The sequence below is a fragment of the Schistocerca nitens genome, chromosome 2 (assembly GCF_023898315.1).
Source record: "Schistocerca nitens isolate TAMUIC-IGC-003100 chromosome 2, iqSchNite1.1, whole genome shotgun sequence".
Taxonomy (NCBI): Eukaryota; Metazoa; Arthropoda; class Insecta; order Orthoptera; family Acrididae; genus Schistocerca; species Schistocerca nitens.
Window position 1 is genome coordinate 579484790 of NC_064615.1, and position 21324 is coordinate 579506113.

Sequence of the window (21324 nt, forward strand, 5' to 3'; positions counted from 1 at the left end):
TTTCAAAGAAACAGTGCAGTTATCTCTTATATCTGTACAGCACCATAAAAAATTATGGTACGCCTACACTCACACCGGCTATGTGTCACGATGCTCCTCTGTCCTAGGAAATCACCGTCAGTCTTTTCTGTAACGTGTACTAACGTACACTCGTTTCCCCTCGGCACAAACGCGTTACTGTTCCTGCTCCTCACTTGCTCGCTTTTCTATGCACATCTCCAGTCTCGGGGATTACAAGAACACACTTATTTACGCCATAATATTATACAATTTTCGCGGTACTTCTCCATATCAAGCACTAGGCGGCATCCTACCAATCGCTAGCGCAACATAATTCCCAAGATATAGACTGGAAATTATTTCTCTACAAACTCCAAACTTTAACGAGGTGCAGCATTCTGTAAACCACCGAGTAACTACAAACAAATAGAGGAAACTGATGTTTCCACTCTCGAATACCGAAGTAGGTGATGTACCATATTCCAAATCACCCCTATAGTTTACAAGCCAACTAAGCTCTTGTAAGACGTTGTGGTCTCCTGACCTTCATTGCTTACATATTCCGCCCTAACAATCATATTCTGCACATCAAGACGCTTCATTCGCTCGATAAGATAAAGTCAATGTTGTATGAATTCATGTAAACGATGTGGAAATAACAAGTAAGCACACCATGGTTGAAATACTCGAGGCTGGCGTACACACGTACATTCCAGACACGACGGTCACAGGCGCTTTTAGTTCGAGAGAGGTAGACCACACACTGGGAGGCCAGTCCCTTCAGAGGACGACGCAGCCTATGTCGGCCGGTGACCGCCCGTGAGTAGTGGGGCAAGGTTTGCGCCAAGACATGCTGCATTGTTGCCAAATTTATTCAAGATGGCGGTGATGACGTCATCCAAGATTGCGGCATGTAGACTTGGCAACAGCGCATGACGCCATCCAAGATGGATTTTGGCGGGAAAATAGGCCAATTGTGCTACGTCCACTAACCTAACCTCAAGAAAAAATGGCGGGAAGTTTGAATTTTGGCGGGAAAATAGCCCAATTGGGCTAAGTCCACTAACTTAAGCCTCCAGAAGAAAAAATGGCGGGAAGTTTGAATTCCAACAGGATAATGCATGCAAAATCGTACTTGTCTTTCAATATTATTTATTATTATTATTATTATTATTATTATTATTATGCGCCTGCCTCCACTAACACAAAATCAAGATGTTCGATTTCCGCACTCAGAAAACCATTTACTTTACACCCACAACAAAAATCTGTACCAACTACAAATTCCAACACCATAATCTATCACACGTACGAAATAGCCCACATTCCCACTCACTCTTTTTTTTTGCACTGCTAATCTATCAAAGTCGCGTCAAATATTAATGAGTCGTACTTGTACTAATTTAAGTCACCTCCTGTGAATTGGCAGGAAAAGAGGATGGAAGTCTCTAGTTCAACAAGTACGGTCATCACTTGTGTTGTGGGTTGGCAGGAGAGCCAACAGCTTAATAATAGAGGAAGCCGAAAGGCACGCGTTTTAGCTCACGCAGGCTGGCGTAAGGTCTGGAACAGGACAAGGAAATTAGAATTTAGAAAAACGGTCGTAGCTGGTGGAATACTTAACTTTAATCCGTTAATGGTGAACGTCGGTCTGACGGTACATGCATCACAAGATCAATAGCAACTGATAATGGCTCCTTGCTAGGTCGTAGCAAATGACGTAGCTGAAGGCTATGCTAACTATCGTCTCGGCAAATGAGAGCGTATTTTGTCAGTGAACAATCGCTAGCAAAGTCAGTTGTACAACTGGGGCGAGTGCTAGGAAGTCTCTCTAGACCTGCCGTGTGGCGGCGCTCGGTCTGCAATCACTGATAGTGGCGACACGCGGGTCCGACTTATACTAACGGACCGCGGCCGATTTAAAGGCTACCACCTAGCAAGTGTGGTGTCTGGCGGTGACACCACAACTTGTTCTCCACCTCACTTAAAACACACACGTTGGAGATGGCGGCTGCACGCAGTGCGCTCACCACGATGTTCACGCAAGAACTGGTTTAGTTGAAATCGTCGCCAGCAGAGGGACCTACTCCTACTCGCCACGGTCGCCACAGGTAAGGGAGCTACTGCATACACCCACGTCATGGCCGGTCCAGCGTTCTCGTCAACAACAACAACATATTTTCCCGGACAGGGGAGTCTACCCCCTCCCCAAAGCAGCACGTTGAAACCTGCACATCTCTACGAAATAAAGAAAGAAAGAAAGCCATCCCACACGTTTCCCGCCAATTTTCTTCCTGCAGGACACGTTCCCCCCTGTGCATACCTGCCTCACGACTGCCCTTGTAAAAACTTGTTTTGCTCACAGATGCTGTATACACGTTTCCCGCCAAAATTCGTTTTCCCTAACAAGTTAGTACCTGCCAAGACCAACCGTTCACCATCTACCACGTGTGTTTCTCGGACAAAGAACGCACTGCCTCGCTTTTCGGGCCAAAAGCTATTTCCTTAAGACTGGAAACTTCCACAACAGCACGTGTGTTCGGCCCCAACTTAACTGATCGCCCTATTCTCATTATCCAAACAATATCCTTCCATTACCAACACACTCCTGTACACATGAGCGATCGCACGTCCCTAGTCGAGTGCACAATCAATTTAATTTAAAACAAATTGCCCATCACTACTTAATTAAATCGACCAATTGATTAACCTCTCTCGTCCCAAAATGCAAAGTCCACATCGACCTCGAATCAATTTTCATCTACCTGGACTTCGAATGAAATAGTTAAACTCTCTACCGACCACTACATCCCCTTACCGATCCATGTTTATTCGCTAACATGTACTAATGTGTACTCCACTTCTAGCAAACAAAGACGCTAACCTAAGTCACCTTTGCCTCTCTCTCTCGTGCCACGAGCTCGAGGCAGCCCAAGTCACAGCTCCACCTTTATACTCTCGTCCCACATACTCCTCTGTAAATATTCTAACTATGAACCGAATACGGTTGTTCAATCCACGCCGTCTAGGATATGGCCAGAGCACGCCTTCCAGTACCTACGCCGACAACATCGCGCGCTCGTAGGTACTCCCCTCGGCAAATCGATCTAACGCGAAGTTCGCAACTCAAATCCCCATCTGCACAAAACAAGTACTCAACCAAATTATATATATCTGCTCACAAATACTTAACCTTCTCTTTACCAAGGAAAAAAAAACAGCTAACAATATTCATCTCCAAAACATTTCCATCAGCGCCATTCTTAATACCATCAACATCCAATTACACCTATATAGCATACTTTTAATAATAAATCACCAATCCTAACACACTTTATTATCTCAAATCCTCAATTCACTCTCCATTCTAAATACGATCAATTAGTTTTCGATAATTTTATAAAATGCTCAGCCCTTCACCATGTCAAAATGGTTCAAATGGCTCTGAGCACTATGGGACTCAACTGCTGTGGTCATAAGTCCCCTAGAACTTAGAACTACTTAAATCTAACTAACCTAAGGACAGCACACAACACCCAGCCATCACGAGGCAGAGAAAATCCCTGACCCCGCCGGGAATCGAACCCGGGAACCCGGGCGTGGGAAGCGAGAACGCTACCGCACGACCACGAGATGCGGGCTTTCACCATGTCCAGGAACCATCTGACTAGTTCAGCTTTCAGCTACTAGGAGCGCTAGTGAACTCATTCATCACCACCACAGAATTCTCAACAGCCATTCGTTTATCCTAAGATCATGTGATAGTACGTCATCACACTTATATAATGAGCCACCCCCTGGTCATCTTTCTCACTCTTCAGTTGTCTGCCGCATCGTGCGTTTGTTCTCGTGTGTGTGTGTGTGTGCTGTATCTGTTTTGTTAAGATGAAGCGAATTAACAACACCCAGGAGTCTGCTGCGAAGAGACTTAGACTCCAAGATTCGCCATTATCGAGTAAGTAAATAATTTTTATTTTTTGTTGTGTCTAGACCATACAGCCTAGACACAATGAGGTAGCTAGGTGCACGCTAAACTAACGCAGACGGGCTTGAAGTTCTGGAACATGAGACTTATTAATGAATTAGAAGAAAAGTACGTAGATGTTACTTAACTTTTATTCTCTTGTTGGAATACATCTCTCTTGAATATTAGTACGCTATTAGCACTGATACAAATGGCGCCTTGCTAGGTAGTAGCTATGGACTAAGCTGAAGGCTATTCTATCTGTCTCTCGGCAAATGAGAGGAGGACTTCGTAGGTCTAGTCGCAAGCAATGTCGTCCGTACAACTCGGGCGAGGTCTAGTCCGTGTCTTGTGACCTGCCATGTGGTGGCGCTAGGTTTGCGATTACACAGTGGCGACACGCGGGTCCGACATGTACTACAGGACCGCGGCCGATTTAAGTTACCACCTAGCAAGTGTGGTGTCTGGCGGTGACACCACATTTTTCATTATCATTTTTCCTTTATATCTTATATATTCTCCTTATTAATTATATATCTCATTGTTATAGCTGAACTCGCGGACTTTATCATCGAGTCTGAGGAGCGAGCAGGTGGCGTCAATCAGCCTTGTCCTGAACAAGTTCCATTACCTGGTAAGTACATTTTTTCAATGTTTTGATATCTCTACCCTTTAATTCTGTGTACGAGCGCTACATCTGTTTTGGATAGCTCTATATAAAGATCCGCTTTTCACGTGGTGTGTGTGTCTGTTATACTCGCTCTCTATAAAGATTTCATTTTTTTATATATATATCTGCCTTCGTCTTCTCATTTCTATATCACCAAACTTCTTCTACAAACATTTTTTTACTTTATATTATACTCATTCTATTCCATCTTTCTAGATTACATCGGCCCAGCGCTAGAAGAGCTTGATCGCCAACTCGAAACGGAGAGAGCTCGTCGTGAATGTAAGTACATCTCTAATAATAATAAAAATCATACTCGCTAAAAAATTAAATAATTTTTTCTTCTTGTTGTTTTAATATATACCCTTCTTCCTAGTGTATTGATCTAGCCTTAACATATATTTTGTTTCTAGATCATCCTAATTCCACGCAGAGCGAGGGAGCCGAACACAGTAATAACTTTTTAGATGAGGGCGAACTGGACATACCTGATTGTCTTGAGGGGCTTGTCGAATGCGGCAATGAACTGCTGAATCGGAGAAGGTGAATAGTTTTCATCATTAGTCCAAAATAATTGCCATTATTTACTGTTATAATAATAATTATTATTTATCGCTCTTTTAAATCCAGATCATTAAACTTATATTTATGTTACAGGTATATCACACGGTATTGCCCGTGTTCCGCAAGCGGCGGTTGCAGGCGCGGGGCTCGAGGGTGGTCGAAGACACGCCCCACCTTGCATCGCACCGGTCACCACAGCTCGACATGCCGCGGCGGCGGCCCAAACTATCTGGCGACCTTGTTCATCTTAACAAGCGGGCAGCAGCACTGCCAGGGGACCCTCGCCGCGGCCTGGCTGCTCCACTAGTCTCTCCCTCTGCCTTCTCCACCTCCGCAAGCTGACCGTCAACGACACCGCCAGCGCAAGGTTCGTGTACCAACACGCATACCCCTCCCATTAAATGATGATGACGCACCATCGCCAACACCGTCATCCACCGGCTGGACCCCCAGTATCATTAGCAGTAATAGTATTAGTGATCATCCTGTGGCTAGTGGCAGTTCTTTAACCTGCCCTTTTAGTCAAGTAGATCAGTTCGGTGACACCATACCGCAATTACAATACTCGGCGATTGCCGACGCCTTTAAGGAGCGAATCTCGGTCACTAGGATCGAAAACCCGGCAGGGGGGTACCGCGATCCTGTTGGATTTTAAAACGCGTGCCTCCCTGTCCTGGAAACCGAGCTCCTCAAGGTAGTCGATAATCCGTGTCACCCAGCCGTTAAGTGCAGTGCAGTGCTATGCATTGAGTTATCGCACCCCCCCCCCCCCCCCAAAGATCAGTCTGGTCTGGTGATGGAGAGACCAGCATTCATTATCTTTGGGGGGATAATGGCGTAATAACGTGGAGCACATCAATCGCCGAGTGGTTTCGTAAATCCACCTTGAGTGTCATATTGGGCCGGTTTTCCGAGATGGAAGTCAACGGCTCAGCTAAGGCACTCAGCAGAATTCTACACCTGGACATCCATATACATGTCCACGATCCGTTAAATGGAGGGTCTAGCTATATCAAGCTCCCTAAAGATATAGCTAATAAACAAGCATGCATTAATGTCCAAAACAGAAGAGATCAGCCTTGTTTAGCATGGTCAATCCTGGCTTGCGAAAGAAAGTATAATTATAGGGATTGCCCTTGTCGTCCAGGTACATACAAAGTCAGTGATATTAACACATATTATAACTTTGATGGTATTGGGTTCCCCATCAAGATCCAGGACATACCTAAATTCAAGGCACAAAATACCGGAATATCGGTACACGTTTATGGCCTGGAGAAGAAGAAAAGCAAGTCAGACGAGCAAGACAGGCATGTCGGAGTTGGCCCCCTCCACTTCTCAAAAATTGCCGGTGAGCGTGAGCTGCATGTAAATATGCTTCTCTTTTCTGAAGGTGACAATTATCATTATGTCTGGATCAAGGACATGTCCCGACTCCTTTCCTCCCAACTATCAGCTAAACATAATGTAAAACATATTTGTTTAAGGTGTCTCAATTATTTCTCCTCTGAACAATTATTAGCTACGCACCTAGTAGACTGTACTTCCAAGGATGCGGTACGTGTTATTATGCCTACCCAGGAAAACAAATTCATAAAGTTTAGGCATGCTCACCACCAGGAGCGGTGTCCGTTTGCTGTGTACGCCGACTTTGAGTGCCTCCTCACTCCTGTGACCCGCTGTGAAGGCGATCCTACGACCTCCCACACCACCTTTACAGAAAAACACGTACCTTATGCGGCAGAGTACCAAATTGTATTGTCATATGACACCAACCTTAACCGATACAAATCTTACGTCGGCGATAATCCATCGATTTGGTTGTTCTCTGAGCTCGAAAAATTTTCACTGGAAGTTGATAAGCTGTACAGCGGCAACGTTCCAATGACCAAATCGAAGGAGAATGAAGATTTGTATAATAAAGCCACCGAGTGTCATATTTGTGGGCTGCCGTTGGACAGAAAAGCGGAAACTCCTCGTAGGGACCACTGTCATCTTACAGGGAAATTCAGTGGCGCTGCTCACAATGTGTGCAATTTGAAGTGCCAATTACCTAGGCACATACCAGTTTTCTTTCATAATTTAAGTGGGTATGACGCTCATTTTCTAGTTGAGCACTTGGCAGATTTCGGTTTGCAGAAAGATCAGGTGAGTGTCCTACCTGAGAGCGTCGAGAAGTATACATCATTCTCCAAACGAATGACGCCAAGAATTACGCTGCGCTTCCTCGATATACTACGTTTTTTGCAGGCACCACTACAGAAATTTGTTGAAACTCTACCTCCGGCGGATATGCATATCACTCGAGCTGCATTTCCCGACGAGGAAAAGTTTCAACTTGTGACTAGGAAAGGGGTTTTTCCATACTAGTATGTGAATAGTACGGTCAAACTCGACGAAACCAGGCTACCCGACATAACTGCATTCTCCAGCAACCTCACAGGCGACACGATAACGAATGCAGAGTATGAACATGCCGTGAATGTCTGGCGGGAATTCAATATTTCTAATTTAGGAGAGTACGCACGTCTTTACATGGACACAGACGTGCGCTTGCTTGCGGAGGTTTTCGAGAAGTTCCGGAGTCTATATATGACCACATATTCTCTGGACCCTGCCTTTTATTACACGGCACCTGGGTTGTCTTGAGACGCGATGCTCAAGAAAACGAAGTGCAGTATCGAATTATTGACCGATCCTGACATGCTTCTTTTCTTTGAGCGAGGGATCCGTGGGGGGCTCTGCCAATGTATTCATAGACACGCGAAACCAAATAATCCACGGATTGGTGACAGGTTTAACGCATCCCTTGATTCAAGTTATATATTGTATCTCGATGTGAATAACTTATACGGACACGCTATGAAGCAATGTCTGCCCATTGGCAAGTTTACGTGGCTGTCCGAAGATGATTGCAAGGTATTAGATGGAAAAATCAGGGGGGGGGGGGGGTATGGCCGCCGATTCTGATGTAGGGTATGTTGTGGAGGCAGAACTCAAATACCTTATTAGTTTGCATGACGCGCACGCCGATTTGCCGCTGTGCCCAGAGCAACTAGTTCCGCGAGGAGGTTCCACACCGCAACTGATGACAACGCTGGGGGACAAGCAGAGGTACATCATTCACTATCTTAACCTCCATCAATGCCTCAGCTTGGGTATGGAGCCGATTAAAATCACCCGGGCCATCTCCTTCAAGCAGTCCCCCTGGTTGAAGGAGTATTTTGATCTGAATACGAGACAGAGAACTTCCGCGTCGTGTGACACTGAGAAAGATTTTTATAAATTAATTAATAATTCAATTTTCGAAAAAACTATGGAGAATTTGAGGGAACGACGTGAAATTTTTATTAGAACGCAATGGGATGGGCGTTATGGCGTACGAAAATGCATTGCCAGACCAAATTTTAAACGGGTCACTATTTTCAATAAGAATTTTGTTGCTGTGGAGATGGCTAAAACTGCAGTAGAGTTTACTAAACCTATCTATGTGGGGATGTGCACACTAGACCTATCCAAACTCCACATGTACCGCTTTCATAATGATTTCGCGAAAACTCATTTCGCAGATCCTAAATTACTTTATATGGATACAAATAGTTTCATATATTGGGTGAAGAACTGCGATCCATATGAAGTAATTAGGTACCACGCCAATGAATTCGACACGTCTTCTTATGCGGCCGATAATCCTTATGGTATTGTTCCGCAAAACAAGAAGGTTATCGGTCTCATGAAAGACGAGTCGAATGGATTGCCGATTGTGGAGTTTGTAGGTCTTCGGTCCAAGATGTATGCATATCGCACATTGGATGGTCCGACTCAGAGACGGGCTAAGGGGGTACGACGGATGGCATCACGAACTCTGTCTGTCGAAGACTATTTGCAGTGCCTACGTGGTGGTGTTCGCGGTGCTGAGCTGCAGCCGCCGCATATGGTCCGGCAAACTAGTATTCATCGATAGTGCACGAGGTGTACACTGTGCTGCGGTTTACAATCGGTCTGTCGCCTCATGACGATAAAAGGGTCATCTGTGATGATGGCATTGAAACTCGCCCGTACTCACACTACTCATTTGTAGTGAGAGAAGGGGTGGGGGACTCTGAGAGGGAAAGAGAGATAGAGAGAGAGAGAGAGAGAGAGAGAGAGAGAGAGAGAGAGAGAGGGCGAGAGTGTCTGCAGAGTAGTAGTATGACCCTTTTATCATAGTGTAAATACTGGATGAGAGTGTTTTGTAGTGTGTGTATCAGCTTGCGTACTTCCGTGTATGCCTGAGTGTGTGTGAATGTGTGCGAGCCTGTGTTAAGTGTGCATGTGTGTAAATATTATTTATTCTATCAAAGAAAACAAAAAAATCATAAAAACAGAAAAAACTAAAATAAACCCATTTATAAAAAAGTCTTTATATATATTTGTATATTTTTTCGCCACTATTAGTAGTCAGTGGCTATATGACTGAAAACAGATAAAAATTTTACACCTCTTATAATCAAATAGAAGAAGACGAAAATACAATTTTCGCAGTTCGTATCTGTTTTGATCTTAGTAGTAGTTGTAAGTTTCACCTGCTGCTAGCCATCCAGTCACCAGTCAGAACTAGTTTTTTTTAAGAATGTGAGTTCCACCAATTAAATTCTTTATATATACTTGACTGTGGAAAAAAATCTTTATACCGAGAAATATGTGTTCACCTGCTTGTTGTAGTGGAAAATGTCTAGAGCCACTTACTTCAATGAAATATAATTTAAATTGATAGTGGAAAATGTTTTAGAGCCACTATCTTGAACTAAAAATATGTTTGCCATCAGTTAAAAAAGTGTTTCCGGTGGAACTTCACTAGAGATCTGCTTTAGTTTATATATATAGACTTATCTCTGCACAATGCTTATATATTAATGAATAATGTAAAAACACGTATCTGCAAAGATCAGAACTTTCATATTTTTACTTGAAGACAAATTATGTATCTGTAAACTCATATAATGTTAAAAAAAAGAGTGAATCATTTTACTATAAACTGATATGTCGCAAACAACGTTTAAAAAAATCTGAATTGAATAATAAATTCAATTATTTTATTGTAAAAAAATTGCCCGAGTTTGTTATTATTTCACCCTCAATCATGATCCATATACGTTGCACTGGCACAGAGAGAGAGAGGGCGAGAGTGTCTGCAGAGTAGTAGTATGACCCTTTTATCATAGTGTAAATACTGGATGAGAGTGTTTTGTAGTGCGTGTATCAGCTTGCGTACTTCCGTGTATGCCTGAGTGTTTTTACTGATTTAAAGACAGAGATGAAATCTGAATGACGCCTGCTGGACTTCGTCCGCCGGTCACAAACAGACCCCGCCACACTCTTTGTGGTCCTGTCACTTTAAACGGTGGGCATCTGGCGAAGCCGACCCTAGCACTCTCTCTTTCAGGTCCTGTCACTTTCAACGGTTGACACATCGCTGCGCCGGCGTGGTGGAAGCAGGTAAACTGGCTCAGACAGCTCCAGTGGAATGCGCTTCACGCACAGTATCACCAATAAACTTACTTCTATGGAAGTAGGTGTCACAGAAAGAAAACAACAAGATTTCTAATGGAGAAAAAAATTATTTATTTATTTTTGAGCCATTTTAAAAGTAATTTTCAGATGCAGACACAAAACTATTTTTTTCTTCTTCACACATTTGCTGTTTAAGTTGATGGATAGGTGGACAATCGTAGTATTCCAGGTTCTGGATAGCCGCATATTTGAAGATAAGACGCAGCCAGCTACTCTTCTCATCGCCTTTAACGTAGATTATTGTCTCCTTGTGATCAAATACTCTCAGCAATTGCAGCAAATGTTTATAAGAGATGCCAGGGGCATCCCACATAATCCCATGATAGAACTTTGTTAGCCACATCGCGCTTCTGACTGTCTTATTGCACTTGACGGCTTTAAATGGTTTCGGCGATTCAACTCTTGATACAAATGTTCCTATTACTCCATCACTTTGCGTGAATGCTATTAATGCACAGTCTTTAATTATTAAACGCCTGCACTCATCATAGTAAATTCCTTGAACGTCAGCTACGATCCTCACATCTTCAGGTAACATCGTGATCTACGCTAGAGCTAGCAGAGTGCATATTAATTTATACAACTCGTTGCACTATACCTGTGAGCAGACAGTAGTTAACGAGACGATCATGCAGAACGAGAGCATATGCCGAAGTCTGATCACAGAAGTTTGCTGAAGATTCAAATTCAATCCGTACATCTATAGGTCCTGATTTAATGATCTCATTCTGTTTTGAACAGTCAATCACGATTATTGGCGCTAGCTTCTTGAAACTCTGTGGGCTGAGTAGGCATCCTTCATTTTCAACACCTTCGTAGTAAGATGCTCGGAATCTAGCATACATGTCAAATGCCAGACTGTATACATTGCTGTCCCACTGTAGATGTAGATTCTCATATGGGTAGTATTCTGAATTCAAGTAGACTCTGGCCTTAGTTAACTTGCAGTGGTCAAATTCAGTTGAGTCCTTTGATACATTAGCACGCCTTCGAGTTTGAAATGCGAGTATGATGAATCGAGGTGCTTCCAACTGCACTGATGTTTTAAAAGCCCAAGTATGTGTGGATGCTGTAGGTAGGACTGGGTATTCAAAAAGCTCCCAAGTTAGTGGTAGGTAGGTGCTAGCATTCAGAACTTTTAAGAGCTTCAAGCGCTCCTTGTCGGCAACGGTGATGTGAGGCATTTTCCATGATATGCTATTAATCTTGATTTGAACATTCTCTGCAACTGTTTGAGAAAATGAATTCACGTCACTTGCACTTCTCACCAAAATAAGTTCCTGTTTAGCGTTGATAATTATTCGTTGCATATCCTCAAAATAACCCATAAGCATTTTTAGTGGCATGCACGCGGTAAATCGGCTTTGTCCACCCTCCCCATCCGCTGCATCTATGAATCACCCAGCATTTTCCAAACTGTTTGAATCAGAGGGTGAGGCTGAAACGTACGTCTTAAGGGCTGATGTAATACCAACATTACGTGTTCGGTCTATTTCAATTCTGTTGAGTTCATAGCGTATCTCTTGAAACAGGAATGATACGGCATTTCGAGTGAGCTTCGAGAGCGCTACGGCAGCCCCGTCAGCTTTCTTAAATGTGTAGTTCAGACAGAGGAAGCTCTTACTAGACAGTGTTACCGCATCCTGATGCTGGATAACAATCCTAATTTCATCATTTTTGTTAAATGTGCTTGAAGCGTAGGGTTTGTGTGAGTAGTATTCATGACGAATAATTCGGTCATCATACTCTACTGATTGAGTTACATTGAGCGACGTCATTCTGCGGTTTTAAACCTGCTGAAATGAGGAATTCGTAATTAAGGCGTGTTATCACCTTGCCCTTCCGCGTTGCACTGACGGATTGTGAGCCTGGTGTGCTAGCTTTATACCTTATTCCCATCTCACCTTAGATGCAGGCGTACAATGATCTCTTCTCCTCTAAAGTTAACAAGCTGATTATTCTGGTCCACAATACGCAGTTCAAGGTAGTCCAGTGTCTGAACAGTCACCGGGAGATATATAGCGTTTGTGGGGGCTTTAACTATTTTATACCCTGTGCCGACTGTAGGAAAGAATTCGTAAATTGAGTGAATCAATTTATCGTTCATGTATGAGTTTGTGGCAATATTACACACAACGTGGATTGTACTCACTGGGAGTATATCTACAGCATGATCTGATGCGTAAAATTTACTTCCGTCCTTCACCAAAACACGATCCTTCGCAAAACCTAGCAGTGGACCAATTGAATGTCTCTGTGTAAAGTCGATCTTAGCACTCTCTGTCCGTATTTCAGATTTAAGGGTATTAATGTTTGCCCGTAGTTCAATACCCTTTTCTGACTGTTTTAAGAGTTCATTTAAATCATCAATATCGTAGGCACCAGGTTGTATTTGTAGAATCTCCTTCCGGCCGTCAATTTCAAGATGTAGTTTATTGTTGCTCTGTGTAATATTTGGAATGCTGTTATACGTCTCTAGACCAATCAGTGCAATACTCCAGTCCCCTGCACTTAAATCAATCGGCGGAAAGTAATTTGCGCGTAATACTGATCCTCGCTCTTTTAAAGTCAGAGTGTACGACATTGCATCTAAACATCAAATGATGGTCATGTGTTCAATGACAGCTCTTCTATACATCGCGCACATGATCTGACGATGACGCATTCTAGAGGGGGTTCGCCGTCGCTGTGATGAGGAACATAGTGCAGAGATGACCACAGAGATATGTGTTAAAGTCCCCATATCACCAGACATTGTAGAAGACGCGTCTTTTGCTGGTGAAGTAGCGTTGTAATTCTTCAGGCGGCTGTAAATCGCCGAATGAATCGAAATACTGAACTGTATTTGGACTTTTCTTAACATACGCAACCCAATGGGTCCCTGGACCCCCAGCAACATCTAAATTTACAATTCCGCACTCATTAGTCCACCACATGGTATTCGATAATGTATTCCGCATAAAGACGCCGCGGAATCCACGAATGTGAAGTTTTTGTTTAAGAATTTTCAATAGATCTTTATTCGTGAGCGCTTGGTCGGGTAGGATAACTAACGGGCTTTTCTTTTTTATTTATGAAGAGACCTAGTCCTTTCCTGTATGGTTTCAAGTAGAGGCCTTTTCCGATAGCTGCTGCCTCCATAGCGCGATTATGTCTTCTGGCTTCCTCTAGTTGGGTTTGTGCATTCTGTGCGTTTTTGACCGTTTTGGTGACAGCTGCAGCCCCTCCTGTGAGTGAACCTACAGCGGACAGGGCTGCAAGTGCTGGAACGAGGAACGGGATAATTCTGCCCGAAGTCTTTGGTAGTGGTAAGACCCAAGGTGGTTTAATTGAAGTCGTGTTTTTCTTCTTGTTCCCACCATTCAACATATGTTTAGCTGTAGACATCGAGGTGAGAATACAGTTTTTCAAACAACCATGTTTGTTGTTCTTCTTCCTGTTGTTCTTCGCTCGCAAAGCTGTTAGCGCTGCTTTCATAATTCGTTTGAAATTCATCACACCCAAGCCCAACTTAATTTTTCCACGCATGGTTTTATCAACCATGAATGCAGCAATGCGTTGGCCTATTCCGAGATCTTTTCTTCGCCTTATTTGCTTGGCTTTATCTGCTAATATCCGGTCGGCGACGTGGCGGGCTGGTAGATCCGTATTTGCTGTGTATGCGAGGTCGTGCTCAAGGCAGGCTCGTCCAGTAGGTTAATACCTTTATCGCCTCGTGCCAGGCGCTTCTGAAGCTTTGTTCCAGGCCCACAGAAGTTATATCTGGGAATATGCAATTCAACAGGCAACTTGTCGAGAACACCACCTCCACCTCTTATTATGATGTGCCTCCTATCGTACACGGTACGCTACTGAGGGGATAGAGGTCTACTCCCTCTGTTATATACTAACTTGTCAGCTTCGATCCAACTGTTTTCTGATGATGGAAATCCTAGCCATTTAACCAGTGCTCTATTCCCACGACGCCTCATCACGCGCTCGATGAGAAATACATCTGGTTCAAAACTCTTCTGCAATTCCTCCGTGTAAAAGCATCCTGCAAATTTCTTCGCCCTTGCCGTCCTTTAAGATATATGTCCTAGGGTTGGTTCGCTGCACTTTGGATACTGTGAATATCTCATCCGACAAATTTGGTAAGTACGATTTCTCGAACGTTGTCTTGTGTTGTGAAATACGTACTAAGTCGCTTATATTGAACCTCTGTTTGCGAGGGTCGATCATTTTAATCCGGAAATATACTGTGTCCATGAATTATCGCGAACATCGATCGGTCTCATTTTTATTGGTTCAAATGGCTCTGAGCACTATGGGACTTAACATCTGTGGTCATCAGTCCCCTAGAACTTAGAACTACTTAAACCTAACTAACCTAAGGACATCACACACATCCATGCCCGAGGCAGGATTCGAACCTGCGACCGTAGCAGTCCCGCGCTTCCGGACTGAGCGCCTAGAACCGCTAGACCATCGCGGCCGGCTCTCACTTTTATTGTACTATGTTTGGTTCGATTATACTTTGCAATTATCTGTGGGAGGATATCTACCCACGTGTACGAACCGCGAAGATTAAACGGCATCCACATATGAGCTTTAACTGTTCTGTTCAACCGCTCGACGATACTAGCTTTAAGGTGGGTAAACGTGGAGTAGTGATGTATGCCATACCGCTCCATCACAGTGTTGAAATGTTCATTGTGAAACTCTCCGCCGTGATCGGTTTGAAGATTGGCCGGGCATCGATTCGTTCCTGTCTGCAGCAAACGCTCAAACACCACAGCAACATCTCTACCGGTTTTCGTTTTCACAGGTAATGCCCATGTGAATTTAGAGTATGTATCAATAACCATTAAAATGTATTTGAATCCACTATTATGAGGTGAATATCGATTCATATCTACAAGATCAGCTTGCCACAGCTCATCCAACCCTTTAATCATGACATGCCTACGAGGGTATGTTTTGCGTGCTGGCTTGTGCAGTTCTCGAACCACGGTCTCCATACTTATTCGATGATACCTCTCTCTCGAAGCTCGGAGATTATGGATACAACCTCATTCGAATGAGCTGTATTGCCCGCAGCAGCCGAAGCCATCAGCAGTCGAAATCTGTCTATTAGTTCATCTGGGTCATCGTAATATACACTCCTGGAAATTGAAATAAGAACACCGTGAATTCATTGTCCCAGGAAGGGGAAACTTTATTGACACATTCCTGGGGTCAGATACATCACATGATCACACTGACAGAACCACAGGCACATAGACACAGGCAACAGAGCATGCACAATGTCGGCGCTAGTACAGTGTATATCCACCTTTCGCAGCAATGCAGGCTGCTATTCTCCCATGGAGACGATCGTAGAGATGCTGGATGTAGTCCTGTGGAACAGCTTGCCATGCCATTTCCACCTGGCGCCTCAGTTGGACCAGCGTTCGTGCTGGACGTGCAGACCGCGTGGGACGACGCTTCACCCAGTCCCAAACATGCTCAATGGGGGACAGATCCGGAGATCTTGCTGGCCAGGGTAGTTGACTTACACCTTCTAGAGCACGTTGGGTGGCACGGGATACATGCGGACGTGCATTGTCCTGTTGGAACAGCAAGTTCCCTTGCCGGTCTAGGAATGGTAGAACGATGGGTTCGATGACGGTTTGGATGTACCGTGCACTATTCAGTGTCCCCTCGACGACCACCAGTGGTGTACGGCCAGTGTAGGAGATCGCTCCCCACACCATGATGCCGGGTGTTAGCCCTGTGTGCCTCGGTCGTATGCAGTCCTGATTGTGGCGCTCACCTGCACGGCACCAAACACGCATACGACCATCATTGGCACCAAGGCAGAAGCGACTCTCATCGCTGAAGACGACACGTCTCCATTCGTCCCTCCATTCACGCCTGTCGCGATACCACTGGAGGCGGGCTGCACGATGTTGGGGCGTGAGCGGAAGACGGCCTAACGGTGTGCGGGACTGTAGCCCAGCTTCATGGAGACGGTTGCGAATGGTCCTCGCCGATACCCCAGGAGCTACAGTGTCCCTAATTTGCTGGGAAGTGGCGGTGCGGTCCCCTACGGCACTGCGTAGGATCCTACGGTCTTGGCGTGCATCCGTGCGTCGCTGCGGTCCGGTCCCAGGTCGACGGGCACGTGCACCTTCCGCCGACCACTGGCGACAACATCGATGTACTGTGGAGACCTCACGCCCCACGTGTTGAGCAATTCGGCGGTACGTCCACCCGGCCTCCCGCATGCCCACTATACGCCCTCGCTCAAAGTCCGTCAACTGCACATACGGTTCACGTCCACGCTGTCGCGGCATGCTACCAGTGTTAAAGACTGCGATGGAGCTCCGTATGCCACGGCAAACTGGCTGACACTGACGGCGGCGGTGCACAAATGCTGCGCAGCTAGCGCCATTCGACGGCCAACACCGCAGTTCCTGGTGTGTCCGCTGTGCCGTGCGTGTGATCATTGCTTGTACAGCCCTCTCGCAGTGTCCGAAGCAAGTATGGTGGGTCTGACACACCGGTGTCAATGTGTTCTTTTTTCCATTTCCAGGAGTGTATATACTGCGGGACGTGATTGCTCGCTCCTTTATGCTGAAAGTCTACACCCTCACCGACGCTTTTAGCTTGCTCATTGAGTAAAGGTTGTATAATGCTAGTGTATTTAGAGTTTTCAGGCTTTTTCAGTGTTCCGTCGGGATTTTTATACAGATCAGTCAAGTTAAGTATTTCCCGATAGACTTTGCGATCATCGGCAGAGTATTTTAAGTATTTTGATGGCCTTAGGAAGATTAGGTTCATTAAAACAGGTGTTCTTTCAAACTCTGTATCCCCGATGCGTATTGTGCTATCGGATAAAGTTATAGTTTGAGAGCCTAGCATGTACGGTCTCGCCCTGCTGACACCAAATGTCCTTTCTATCTTAACGGTCGGATACTGGTTGGTGAATTCTGCGATTGGGTCATTATTATGCAAAGCTATCTTGGTGATAGATTCGGTAACAGGTTTAAAAGTTTCATTTAGTGTTTGCTCGCGATCTATATGTCCCAACTTCAGCAAACGTAATTTCTCTCGAACTGATTTGCGCGCCTGAATGACTTTATGCTTTGTAGACATCTCGAAGGATACTAATCAGAGCTCTGAATATCACGTGGTTTTATATATGCTTTGTTGTACTTCTTCTTCTCCTTTTTTCCTACACCACCTTCTTCAATAACAACGGCCTCGGCTTCTATCTGGCCCTCAATTGCGCTAATTCTGTTCTCTATCCGGTTTTGGTTAATGGCAAGAAGTTTCTGGGCGTCCTTTAATTCCCTTGCAACTTTAAGTAGTCTGGACTCAAGATTTTTAAATTTGATATCGGTGTACATTCGGGCACTCTGTCTTTGCACACCTAATCTCTCAGACTGAGCGTGCGAATTTCTCCATGGTGAAGCGTTAACTGATGGGATAAGTTATTTTCGTATGTTTATATATGGAGAAAGTCTTGGAAGTTCCGGCTATACCTACCGTCGTTTAGTTTACGGGTTTTATCAATAACGAGAAAGCCATATTGTGAGTGGTTCCAGCAATCAGCACATATCTTTACAAATTCATTGTATGACATGTCGGTCCCTACGTGAGCATGATAAATGTGCTTTAAATTGAGGTTATCTTGTTTGAATGCTATAATGAGATTTGCGTTGTCCCTCACCAGCTGTTTTGGGATCCTGGAATACGTTTGACTCAGATAAAATACATCGACACCCATATGACAGCCAAAGCAGAAATATTTACGGATTTGATCTTGCTTTTCAATAGCGACATCGTCAAATATGAAGGCAGTATTAGGCTTTACCTCTTCAGGTGGGGGGACGTCGTCGCTTTCACTGAAGGCACTGTACGTTACACCGTCTATTCCATCTAATATTTTCTTCAGTAACTGGTACTTGGGCTGAAAGAGTGTTTTGGAGAAGACGAAAAGGTGCTCGAAGCGGACTCCGTCTATGTGCGTTAACAGAGCCATGAGGACATTTGTCTTACCACAGCTGGATGGACCTACAATTATAGCTCGTATGCTGTCAGGAAGGAGTGGTCCATTCTTGTTGGTCTTCTGGTCTTGGTCATCATCACAGGACCAGTCACCTACAACAAAGCCATTGAGGCGAGGGTGTTTCACCCAGCCCGCCATGATACCTACTGTGGCAGGTCAAGGTGTGGAATACGCTTTTATATGATTAAAAATATGTTTTTGTGTGTAGTCACTATAGCGCAGTCACCTTACCAACTGAGCTACAATGGCTACACAATAGAATGAACCCCAGGTGGTATATTTAAAGGGAAGGCTGTCATACAGATTAACGTAGGTGACATTTTGTCTTGACAAATAAAAAACACGCAATGACAAATTTAATATTATAAAATAATATATTTATTTATTAAAATATTTACAAATATGATCAGCATGAGAAAAAATCAGTACATTCTTTTTTAAGCGGTGCAGCAGAAGTACAGTATTTGGAAAATAGCTGCTTCTTGTATGCTTGAAATTCAGCACGTATATCTCGCAATGTTATGGGTGGATTACAATAGTCCGGTATTCCGTCAGTAAATTTGAGTTCAACATTTTCAACACTTATTCGAGGAATAGCACAAGTCTTGGGCACTGGTGTTACACACATACTAGAACAATGTTCTATATAATCTATGTGGATACTACGTGTGTGAAGCCAGTTAATGATGTCGGTGTACACTGCCTCAACATATGGGCACCATCTATTTAGTCTCTCTATCGTACTAGTTAGAGCCATGTCTAAATTGAACAAGTTATCAACAGTGGGGTGATGCATGAAAATACTACAACCATCAGCACTTTTAATTTTTAGTGTAGCATCATCATACATTGATAGAATACTCACAGTTAGACTGCCACAGTACATGTCCTGGTAGGAGTGGGATGGATAATATTCGGTAGTCATATGATTCTTGATGTGTGTTTTTAAACGACACAGTTCATCCCACTCGTAGTCAGAAAATTTCACTTTAATATTTTTGAGCACATTTTACAGCACTAACACAGTTGAGAGGCTACCGTATTGTGAAACTTCAAGTCCTACACGGATACGTTTTGAACCACTAACTGTTAACACATAGCTTGAGGCGAATAGTAAAGGTTGAGGCGAAGCGGCGGTCGGTATCTTCTCATCCACGACATCCACACCAGTGCTGTTCGCCTGCTGTTCTTGCACTGATGGTGGGATTTCCCTTGTGAGATTATGATCATTTGACGGTGCGTACGAAGGAGCCCAGTACTGTGAAGCCCCGTCAAGCGCAGCCTCTGGCACCGACATTAACACCTGGCTATCCTGCTCCAGCATGCTGAGAAACTGAGCTATAGGATCCTGCGTGGACGAGTCCGAGGCCTTCACGTGCGTTAACCGGGACATGCTGGGACCTGCTGATGCTGGCGTCATGGGTGGAGCTGCAGGAGGACCAAGACGAATATTCATAAGAAATGATGTGATGTTGGTAGAGAAATAATAATAATAGCAATAATAATAATAATTTGGGGATTTACTTGCTCCTCCTCCTATTCTGCTGTGGTGGTGACTGACGCTTCATCTTGACCGACTGGAACAGAGATGGAGGAGCTGCTGAGTGCTCCTTATATAGAAGCCAACTACGTCATCATGATGCTGTGCTGCTATTGGTTGAATGAGGTGAACACGTGACCTATCGAAGTGCCCTCTAGCGGAGAACTCGTGAACTAGATCAGTTCATCGCTCTGCTGGATCGGAGGCAGTCGTCTCTTGTGGGCTGGGAGCTTATATGTGGGCTTTAGAAAAGGTAGACAGTTCCAACAGTAGCAGACGTTTCCATGAGATGGGTAATGCATTTTTAAAGCGTTTGTTGGAGGGAATTTATTTGGAGGACTGTGTTCTTGTTCTTATTCATATGTTCCAGGATTAATGCACGTTTCCATTCAGCTTGTAGAAGGTTATGGGGGCAGTCCTCGGCTGTATGCTTGCAAGCTACACTGCTGTTAAACTCATCGCGGTCAAACACCAAAAACTCATCAATTGAACACATTCTGCAAGATGGTCTTCAATGGTATATACGTTGTATACGAATATGCTTACGCTGAAGCGAATTGGTGTCAACTGAACGTCTCTTGCGTTTTGGAAGAGTGAATGTTTGATGGTAAATAAGCCTGCAGTTTGCGCATGCGCATGAGCATATGCTGGTTACGGGATGCATCCTGGCTCCATCCCTCTGCATTGCCGAAATCTGCTGAACAGAATTCTTGTACTTATTGCTCCGACACTCTTCCATTATCATACGCTTCCGCACCTCATGTAGTGAACTGTGGCTACAGCCCTCCCTCGAATGTCTATATGAAATGCAGTTATTGAAGGCTGCTCTATCTCCCACATCCATCTCTATGATCGAACACATGGCAACGACAGCTCAGCAAAGACTGAATGTGCAGGAGAACGGTAATGGTAGTTCAGTGGAGGTAGCACAATTGGCTTTCTTCCCGCCAAAATCAAGCATCTTTAATGACGTCACGGTGGCGCTCTCTGGCCACAAG

General features: G+C 44.3%; 1 protein-coding gene across 1 annotated transcript in view; it reads left to right on the plus strand.

The window, feature by feature from the left end:
• LOC126235168 (odorant receptor 43a-like) overlaps positions 1-21324 on the plus strand; it is a 181950-nt gene that overhangs the window by 18728 nt on the left and 141898 nt on the right. The window contains exons 2-4 of the mRNA XM_049943901.1: positions 4515-4598; positions 4851-4916; positions 5048-5177. Of these exons, the coding sequence (XP_049799858.1) occupies positions 4515-4598; positions 4851-4916; positions 5048-5177 (280 nt within the window). The remainder of the gene's footprint in view (positions 1-4514; positions 4599-4850; positions 4917-5047; positions 5178-21324) is intronic.